This window comes from Salmo trutta, chromosome 3, assembly GCF_901001165.1.
Source record: "Salmo trutta chromosome 3, fSalTru1.1, whole genome shotgun sequence".
Lineage (NCBI taxonomy): Eukaryota > Metazoa > Chordata > Actinopteri > Salmoniformes > Salmonidae > Salmo > Salmo trutta.
Genome location: NC_042959.1, coordinates 8,212,672 through 8,223,452, shown reverse-complemented (window position 1 = coordinate 8,223,452; position 10,781 = coordinate 8,212,672). Strand labels below are relative to the sequence as shown.

General features: G+C 43.2%; 1 protein-coding gene across 2 annotated transcripts in view; it reads right to left on the bottom strand.

Annotated features, from left to right (window-relative positions):
- The window catches only part of gria3b (glutamate receptor, ionotropic, AMPA 3b), a 195,054-nt gene extending 188,840 nt beyond the window's left edge, over positions 1-6,214 (bottom strand). The window contains exons 1-2 of one of the 2 annotated variants that reach the window (XM_029722136.1): positions 5,677-6,214; positions 4,818-4,976 (exon numbers count right to left, since the gene is read on the bottom strand). In XM_029722136.1, coding sequence (XP_029577996.1) covers positions 4,818-4,976; positions 5,677-5,755 — 238 coding nt within the window. In that variant the 5' untranslated portion in view covers positions 5,756-6,214. The remainder of the gene's footprint in view (positions 1-4,817; positions 4,977-5,676) is intronic. The other variant, XM_029722132.1, reaches the window with a different exon arrangement.
- Positions 6,215-10,781: the final 4,567 nt, after the last annotated feature.

Below are 10,781 nucleotides of genomic sequence, written 5' to 3'. Positions count from 1 at the left end.
GCCCTTCCTTCTTTTTCCTTCCCTTTCCTTTCTACCCTATCCTCCCCTTTTCTTTCCATTTCCTCTCTTTCCTTCTCTCGTTCCCTCTCCTCTCTTTCCTTCTCTCGTTCCCTCTCCTCCCTTTTCATCTCCTCCCTTTCCGTCTCCCATTCCCTCTCCTCCATTTCCCTTGTCATCGTTTCCTTCATTACGCTTTCTTTACGTTGCCTGTAATCAGATCTAAACGAGGCCACAGGGAACACAATATACAGCATCATAAAAGAATGCCATTCACATCAATGTCACAGAAGAGAGCAGCGCAGAGAGACGTTTGAACACAGTAGAGAGCAGCGCAGAGAAACGTTTGAACACAGAAGAGAGCAGCGCAGAGAGACGTTTGAACACAGAAGAGAGCAGCGCAGAGAGACGTTTGAACACAGAAGAGAGCAGCGCAGAAAGACGTGTGAACACAGAAGAGAGCAGCGCAGAGAGACGTTTGAACACAGAAGAGAGCAGCGCAGAGAGACGTTTGAACACAGAAGAGAGCAGCGCAGAGAGACGTTTGAACACAGTAGAGAGCAGCGCAGAGAAACGTTTGAACACAGAAGAGAGCAGCGCAGAGAGACGTTTGAACACAGAAGAGAGCAGCGCAGAGAGACGTTTGAACACAGAAGAGAGCAGCGCAGAAAGACGTTTGAACACAGAAGAGAGCAGCGCAGAAAGACGTTTGAACACAGAAGAGAGCAGCGCAGAGAGACGTTTGAACACAGAAGAGAGCAGCGCAGAGTGACGTTTGAACACAGTAGAGAGCAGAACAGAGAGACGTTTGAACACAGAAGAGAGCAGCGCAGAGAGACGTTTGAACACAGTAGAGAGCAGAGCAGAGTGCAATTTGAACACAGTAGAGAGGAGAGCAGAGTGCAGTTTGAACACAGTAGAGAGGAGAGAGAGTAAAGCAGAGACACAGTAGAGAGAGACAGCTGAGCAGAGTGCAGATTGAACACAACAGATAGCAGAGCAGAGTGCAGTTTGAACACAGTAAAGCAAAGAGAGCAGAGAGGAGTTAGGACACAGAGAGCAGAGCAGAGTGTAGTTTGAACACAGTAGAGAGCAGAGAGAGGAGAGCAGAGTGCAGTTTGAATACAGTAGAGAGCAGAGAGTGCAGTTTGAACACAGCAGAGCAGAGTGCAGATTGAACACAGTAGAGAGCAGAGCAGAGTGCAGTTTGAACACAGTAGAGCGGAGACAGCAGAGCAGAGTGCAGTTTGAACACAGTAGAGCAGAGCAGAGTGCAGATTGAACACAGTAGAGAGCAGAGCAGAGTGCAGATTGAAAACAGTGGAGCGGAGACAGCCGAGCAGAGTGCAGTTTGAACACAGTAGAGAGCAGAGCAGAGTGCAGTTTGAACACAGTAGAGAGCAGAGCAGAGTGCAGTTTGAACACAGTAGAGAGCAGAGCAGAGTGCAGTTTGAACACAGTAGAGACCAGAGCAGAGTGCAGTTTGAACACAGTAGAGACCAGAGCAGAGAGAAGTTTGATCACAGTTGAGAGCAGAGCAGAGAGAGCAGAGCAGAGTGCAGTTTGAACACAGTAGAGTAGAGCAGAGAGAGGTTTGAATAAACTAGAGAGGAGAGCAGTTTGAATGTATGACTGGATGAATAAGCCATTGGCCACACTGAGAGGCACTACATGTAACTGCAGCATGTAGGGAGAAGCCTGTTATTGATGGAGTGGAGTCTACATTGATTGTAAAGCATCTCCGAGATGGAGTGCTGGTCTAGGATCAGGTGTTTAGGTCCCTCTGTCGATGTAATATTATTCATTATGATCTGAAAGGCTACTCCAACTCTTTTTAAATATGGAGATATCCAAATCAGAGCCGATACTCCTACCTAGATTAAAAACACTATTCTGATGTTTTACGTCTGTTAAGGAGCATGCTGAAACCACCCACATGGAATCCTTGGCACCATGGTTATTGTACATTTTGTTCATCTTTTCTTGTCTTTCCTCTCCAAGGTCATACAGCCTCTCTCTCTCACTGTAAAGATACCGTGCCTTCCCTATCATATATCCGTGATCTTCTCCTCGGGATGTTGCCAAGGGAATTTCATTTGTATTCTTGTCCCAAATGGCACTCTATTCCCTTGATAGTGCACTACTTTAGACCAGAGCCCTATTCCCTTTGTAGTGCACTACTGTTGACCAGAGACCTATTCCCTTTGTAGTGCACTACTGTTGACCAGAGACCTATTCCCTTTGTAGTGCACTACTTTTGATGGGGCGCTGGCCAAAAGTAGTGCACTACAAAATGAATAAGGTGCTATTTGAGATGCACATCTTGGTTTGTATTCGCTACGGAGATATTTACATTAGTAATATCATGCAGCCTATACCAACAGGGAACCATTGAGACATGTCTATCTTGATTGGTCTATCTCCTAGGCATTCCTAGTCGATCACCAAACATTTGTGTAAAAAAAAACAAGGATAAAGCCTTGCCTTGCCATTTTTTTCCCACTTTGCGCTGTTGGCAGTAGTTGCACTTGATTCAGCAGCCCTAGTGCCGGAAAGGCAAAGTGTTCCCATTTTTAACCATTTCACGTGTCTGAAGGTAGAACTCCACCTGCCCGGCAGGCCCAGAGAGCAAATCAAGTGCACCTATAGGCCTACCGCTGGCCAATCAGATAGCTCAGATCACCGTGTCTGCACAGTTTCCTTGAGCCATAGACTGTAAAAAGAAACCTTGAATGCACAGTGAAATTGATACTGTGAGATTTCAAAACTTTTAAAACCATGACTAGAGAGAGACAATGAATACAGCAAAGAGATGCTGCTTTTATGAGTAAGTTCATGTTTAAGTTGTTATTCAGCACCGTCAACACTGTTCAACACTTTTATAAGCCATAAAATGTGTATTCTTCCTACTTCCACTCACGCTACAACCAGCACTGCAACTGCAATGAATGACTACAGCACAGTGTTTCCATAAGCTAGCGTTGTTATTACTAACGGCTTGTGTCCTTTTTAGTAGAGAGGAAGATTTCACTTTCTCTGGTCATAGGAGTAACAACATGAATTGGTGCACCAGGCAGAAATAATGCAATGCGACTTGAGTTTCGCCATCAGCTGGAAGACTGTGTCCCCGTTTTCTCAGCGGAGGGAGGGAGAACGGAGGGACGTTGAGTCGGGTGAGAGGCAGCCTCACCGCTGCTCCCTCCCCTCAGACTGACCATCAGTCCAGTAAAAAAAAAGCTAATAATTATGGTCACTCAGCTGTGCCTCACAAGTAATACAACACATGATCTATTACCAGTGTGGTCTGAGAACAACATTGACGGCAATATAAGCCCAATAAATAATAATAATAAAAATAATAATAAATCGAATAAAGCATAGCCAATATGCAGTGATAATATATTGGGTCTATAGCCTACTGCAAAAACATAAGTGTTACATAATTGTTTATAATTGGTTAATGTGGCATAGGCTTAGTCATGTCCGACTCACAAAGTGATCTTGACTTAGAAAAGGTTGGTGACCATTGGTGTGACGTAACAATAGTGAACCATTGGTGTGACGTAACAATAGTGAACCATTGGTGTGACGTAACAATAGTGAACCATTGGTGTGACGTAACAATAGTGAACCATTGGTGTGACGTAACAATAGTGAACCATCGGTGTGACGTAACAATAGTGAACCATCGGTGTGACGTAACAATAGTGAACCATTGGTGTGACGTAACAATAGTGAACCATCGGTGTGACGTAACAATAGTGAACCATCGGTGTGACGTAACAATAGTGAACCATCGGTGTGACATAACAATAGTGAACCATCGGTGTGACGTAACAATAGTGAACTATCGGTGTGACGTAACAATAGTGAACCATTGGTGTGACGTAACAATAGTGAACCATTGGTGTGACGTAGACGTAACAATAGTGAACCATTGGTGTGACGTAACAATAGTGAACCATTGGTGTGACGTAACAATAGTGAACTATTGGTGTGACGTAACAATAGTGAACCATTGGTGTGACGTAACAATAGTGAACCATTGGTGTGACGGAACAATAGTGAACCATTGGTGTGACGGAACAATAGTGAACCATTGGTGTGACGTAACAATAGTGAACCATCGGTGTGCCGTAACAATAGTGAACCATCGGTGTGACGTAACAATAGTGAACCATCGGTGTGACGTAACAATAGTGAACCATTGGTGTGACGTAACAATAGTGAACCATTGGTGTGACGTAACAATAGTGAACTATTGGTTTGACGTAACAATAGTGAACCATTGGTGTGACGTAACAATAGTGAACCATTGGTGTGATGTAACAATAGTGAACTATTGGTGTGACGTAACAATAGTGAACCATTGGTGTGACGTAACAATAGTGAACCATTGGTGTGACGTAACAATAGTGAACCATTGGTGTGACGTAACAATAGTGAACCATCGGTGTGACATAACAATAGTGAACCATCGGTGTGACGTAACAATAGTGAACCATCGGTGTGACGGAACAATAGTGAACCATTGAAACATCTCACAAGGCACTCTGGTACCCCATCCTCTGTACCCTGGTCTTATCTACAGTAGGCCTACCAAGCAAAAGCATTTTCATACCATGTATTCACTATGTTATCATGAATGCTGTGTGTGTGTGTGTGTGTGTGTGTGTGTGTGTGTGTGTGTGTGTGTGTGTGTGTGTGTGTGTGTGTGTGTGTGTGTGTGTGTGTGTGTGTGTGTGTGTGTGTGTTCAAGTGGAAATCTGGACATATTCAGAGCAGAGGGAGATTTTAATTGAAAACAGCTCTGTACTTACATGCATGGGTGACTGAGAAGCTGTTGGACGACTCGAGGTTGTCTACGTTGTAGTTGAGATGGAAGGGTTTCTCCGTAGTGTTCTGGTTGGTGTTGTAGAGCTGAACAGCGAACCTAAACGCACTGTGCTCCTGCACAGTGGACCGCATGAACAGACCACCTTGAAGACATACAGATACATAATTAACTTCGGCTACCATTTCCCGTCATCTTTATTTACACACATTTTACATCCAACTCTCTCTGCCTCATATTTTTATAGACGCCGGATGGAACCACCACTGGCCCTTGCAAAACCAACCCACGGACAGTAGGTAGGGTAGCCCATCTACTGCCTGTCCAGCAAAACTTGAGGAAGACATCGACTTCAGTGGCACTTGACTTGTATGTAGCTTATTAAAGAATTGTTAAACTGCAGGGATCTCCGTCATTCTGTTTATACACGACTCTCAAGTGTTAAAGCAAACAACACGGATCATGTAGGCAGGATCGTGCGTCAAATGAATTAGGATAAATAAATCACACATAATCCTTCTTTACCCCTCATCATTCTGTCTACAGAAACGTGTTATTGCGGAATTGCTCCCTACAATTTTCCCCCGTTTGAAGTTGCAACATTTTCCCGTGAACCATTCAATGAGGTAATTTCTTTCAAGCATTTTTCTAACGTTGTATTTCTTAGAATCTGTAATCAAAGTGGCGGAGCAAGTTCAATATTTATTACTTCAAGCAAAGCAACCGACTTAATAACGCACCCGATAAAGGTCATACTCCGAAAGACCGGCATTATCCATAAAATGACCGGCGAAAAGCCAAAATGATTCTAAAACTATCTTAGAATTATTTTACGAAACACTTACCTATATTAATCTGATTGGGAAATCCCGCAAGTGATCTGCCCGAAAGCCACAATAAAAATAGAACCACGTTTTGTGCCATTTTCGCAATTTCTCCAACCCGTGTATGTTCTCAACTCCTTAGAAGGGTCTGCCTAAGCAAATTCATAAACAACCCCGAAGATGCTGAAAATCCTCCAGATTTATGATGGTCGCTCACAGTGCACCAATTGGGTTCATTAAGGTGCAGCACAGGGCTGCGGAGCAATTTTCTGCAACTGTGAGAGGAGAGTGTGTGAGAGAGAGAGAGGCTGGGACTTATCCGTCCCAAAGATGGTGGATGACAAACTAGCTGATCTGATTAAGAAAACAAGCTCCTCCGATTGGACCATTGGCGATTTTGATGAAATGTTATTTTGGTGAAAAGCTTCCCTCGTTCTGTGTGCACCGGACTCCGTTACCGGCTGACACTAGCCCAGCTCAGCTCCACTAGTAGGACTGACTGCAAGACACTAGTGCCACGCTCGTCCACATTACTGTATCCGCGCGCAATCAATAGGAGAAAGCACGGCAATCTCAGGCGGCCAATGCCTTTCAATTGGCTACAGTAGCTAACCGCTGACAGCTGGTGCAGCTGCCGCCTCAAGGATATGACGAGGGGAAGTTGGCGTTAGTGAGCGCGGGTAGAGTAGAGGCAAAACAAAGAACACATAATTAGAAGCTATTCAAAACAACCCGGAATATACTATACATAAAACTGGTATTCGTGAATGTGTTATCATACTTCTATGAACAGAAGTAACTCACAATTATTGTTAAACACCTATATAGACTAGCATGTTTAAAAACCTATAGACTATCTTTGATTTCCTAATTATTTTTAATAGCGTGGGCAAACCCTATCTTAATGAAAAGCACTATTCAAGTATGTCTGCGACCTCCTCGCTCTCCTTTCAGAACCCGGATAGAGAGCGCAGCATGAGGCGCAGTCCATGGTGCTGAAGTGACTGGAACTCGGGAAGGAGTGAAACAGGCTACAAAACTGGTGTAGATTATGCCTTATAGCCTAAATATTCATATTTAGATCTCTCTATATGTTACTGGTCGTTTATTTAATTACATTTTCATAATTATTATTATTGCCATAATTACAGTCCCTTTCTTTCACCCATGAAGCATGCTTGAGATACATGACTGAGACCTACGAATGCCATTACCAATCTCTTTTTTTCTGAACTCACTACATCAATATATTTATATTTCTAAGTATGGGTCTGTTGTCTACCACCAATGTTTCTGTTTTCTATGTGTAGCCTGGTTACTATTTTCTAATAAGTCCTCAGTGAGTTTAGTCTCCTGTCTGTCTGTCTGTCTGTCTGTCTGTCTGTCTGTCTGTCTGTCTGTCTGTCTGTCTGTCTGTCTGTCTGTCTGTCTGTCTGTCTGTCTGTCTGTCTGTCTGTCTGTCTGTCTGTCTGTCTGTCTGTCTGTCTGTCTGTCTGTCTGTCTGTCTGTCTGTCTGTCTGCCTGCCTGCCTGTCTGCCTGTCTGTCTGTCTGTCTGTCTGTCTGTCTGTCTGTCTGTCTCTTTGTCTGTCTGTCTGTCTGTCTGTCTGTCTGTCTGTCTCTTTGTCTCTCTCCCTCGCTCTCCCTCTGTCTGTCTGTCTCTCTCTGTCTCTCTCTCTCGTCTATCATTACTGTGTTTCAGCCAAACAGAGGAGCAGTTAGCAGATTACTGACTCGTTTATCAACTGCTGCAAAGCTCTTCGAAAATTGAGTTTTTAATTGCGTTGCAAATGGGCAAGACTTCAGCCATTGATACTGTAATAGACTGCTTTCCAAATGACTCTGGATAGACAGTCCGCCCTGTCAAACTATACCTGTTTAGCACTAATAGACCGTGGGAGGACCCAGGGATTCCATGCGCCACATGAATGTGTTAGCCTGCTGAGCTAAAAGCTGTGAATTACTTAGGTGAGCTGATTCAAGTGTTCACTATCTTGTCTCTCACTTGATCTTGGCTACATGCAAAATGGATATTGTCTCAAATGGCACCCTATTGCCTATATAGGGCACTACTTTTGACAAGGGCCCTCTAAATGGATCTGGTCAAAGTAGTGCACTATGTAAGGAATAGGGAGCAATTTGGGACACAGTACTTGTCTTAGTGAGTTCTATTTTTGTGGCTACCTCATGGAGCTGTGGGCCCTGCCTGCCGATGACATCATGCTTGGAGAGAACCTGAGGATGACTTTCTTGTGTAGCAAGACATCAGACCCAAGCTAGTTTAGAGATGCAGAGAACAGTAGATCCTAGCTGGCTCACTGGCAGAGTTACAGGATACAGTAGATCCTAGCTGGTTCAGAGATACAGGGTACAGTAGACCCTAGCTGGTTCAGAGATACAGGGTACAGTAGATCCTAGCTGGTTCAGAGATACAGGGTACAGTAGATCCTAGCTGGTTCAGAGATACAGGGTACAGTAGACCCTAGCTGGTTCAGAGTTAAAGAGAACAGTAGATCCTAGCTGGTTCAGAGATACAGGGTACAGTAGATCCTAGCTGGTTCAGAGATACAGGGTACAGTAGATCCTAGCTGGTTCAGAGATACAGGGTACAGTAGATCCTAGCTGGTTCAGAGATACAGGGTACAGTAGACCCTAGCTGGTTCAGAGTTACAGGGTACAGTAGATCCTAGCTGGTTCAGAGTTACAGGGTACAGTAGATCCTAGCTGGTTCAGAGTTACAGAGAACAGTAGATCCTAGCTGGCTCACTGGCAGAGTTACAGGATACAGTAGATCCTAGCTGGTTCAGAGTTACAGAGAACAGTAGATCCTAGCTGGCTCACTGGCAGTTACAGGGTACAGTAGATCCTAGCTGGTTCAGAGATACAGGGTACAGTAGATCCTAGCTGGTTCAGAGTTACAGAGAACAGTAGATCCTAGCTGGCTCACTGGCAGTTACAGGGTACAGTAGACCCTAGCTGGTTCAGAGATACAGGGTACAGTAGATCCTAGCTGGTTCAGAGTTACAGGGTACAGTAGATCCTAGCTGGTTCGGAGATACAGGATACAGTAGATCCTAGCTGGTTCAGAGATACAGGGTACAGTAGATCCTAGCTGGTTCAGAGATACAGGGTACAGTAGATCCTAGCTGGTTCAGAGATACAGGGTACAGTAGACCCTAGCTGGTTCAGAGATTTTTTTCCGAACATATACGTTACTGTTTCTGATCTCTATTTTGAGTGTAAATTAATATAGACCATCCCTTTGTTGAGTCATATGTGGCGATCATATGTGGCGATGGTGCAGTGTAGCTCCAATCAATCATCCTGCCAATCAAATCATGATATGGGCATGCCTGGTGTGGCCTTGTCACTCCGGATAGGCGGATTCCCTTTCAGAAGGGTCAGAGTGCACATCAATTCTCACAACATACTTCTGTGTCCGTTGGTCACACACACACACACACACACACACACACACACACACACACACACACACACACACACACACACACACACACACACACACACACACACACACACACACACACACACACACAGTGTCAGTAGGCCTCCTGGGAGTGTCCCTGTGACCACGGCATTGATCCTTTGCCCCCCCCTGTAATCACTTGGTCTTGGCTAAAGTCCCAAGTCCCAGGTTCAAACACTATTTGTTTTCCTTGAAACACTTCAGCTGCACTTGGAAATGGAACCAATGAAAGAGTGGCCAAAAGTGCAAACCACTCCCACCTGGATATTTCACTCCAGGCAGACTCAAAGAAGCGCTTGAAGACAATTTTGATAAATCATTACTATTTTGAAACTGTACCCTCTAGGTGCTACCTGAGAGGCCCAAACTAAGATATATGTTGTCTCTCTTTTTCACATAGCCTGCATGAGAATCTCAATTGGGCAAAAGTCCTTCCTCTCCTCGACTCCTCCGTCCTCCTCTCCGCTATGACCCGGAAATCAATAAGTGGTCGACTGATCGAGGAGAGTGTCATTTAGTCAGTCGGCGAATGAAGGAGTCTGTTCCCCTCCTCCATCTTCTTCTTCGGCAGAGGAGGAAGTGTTTCATGTTCCGCCACACCCCCTTTGAATCAGCTGTTGTTTTCTCAAAGAAGAAAAGCATTGAAAACACGAGACTCCTCCTCCTTTCGTGTGTCATCAGGAAAATGAACGTTTACAGGGTGGAACCCCAAAATAAATGTGTAAAGTGACAAGAGCAAATGTAGTTAGTTGTGCAATACATTTTATAGATACTACATTTTATAGATACTATATTTTAGAGATACTATATTTTATAGATACTATATTTTAGAGATACTGTATTTTATAGATACTATATTTTAGAGATACTGTATTTTAGAGATACTGTATTTTATAGATACTATATTTTAGAGATACTGTATTTTATAGATACTATATTTTATAGATACTATATTTTAGAGATACTGTATTTTATAGATACTATATTTTATAGATTCTGTATTTTATAGATGCTATATTTTAGAGATACTGTATTTTAGAGATACTGTATTTTATAGATACTATATTTTAGAGATACTGTATTTTATAGATACTACATTGTATAGATACTATATTTTAGAGATACTGTATTTTATAGATACTATATTTTATAGATACTATATTTTAGAGATACTGTATTTTATAGATACTATATTTTAGAGATACTGTATTTTATAGATACTTTATATATTTTTTATAGATAATAGCTACATTTGGGATTCTCCCTGGGTTCCAGGCTAGTACGAAGTCTATAATCAAGAATTTGAAGCAAAATCAGATTTATTTGAGTGTCTGAAACATAGTGTGCTACCTTATTGCTCTTCGTCCAGCTCTTCATCCAGGGCCTATACCATTAGAGGCTGTCTATGGCCACAGCTTGTGTTCTGTCCCTGTAACGTGAATGACAGAAATCTTTTCACTTATGAATGTGCCACAGTGCACCATCGCTGGTTCTCATTGTAAAGTGTAAGCTGCCACGTACACACCTTTTCAAAAGATAAACTATAAAGACAAACACAATCAGTTACAGATGAAGTACAGCTGGCTGTTGATTAGGCTCTTGTTATCGTTGATACCACATGCACACACACACACACTGAGA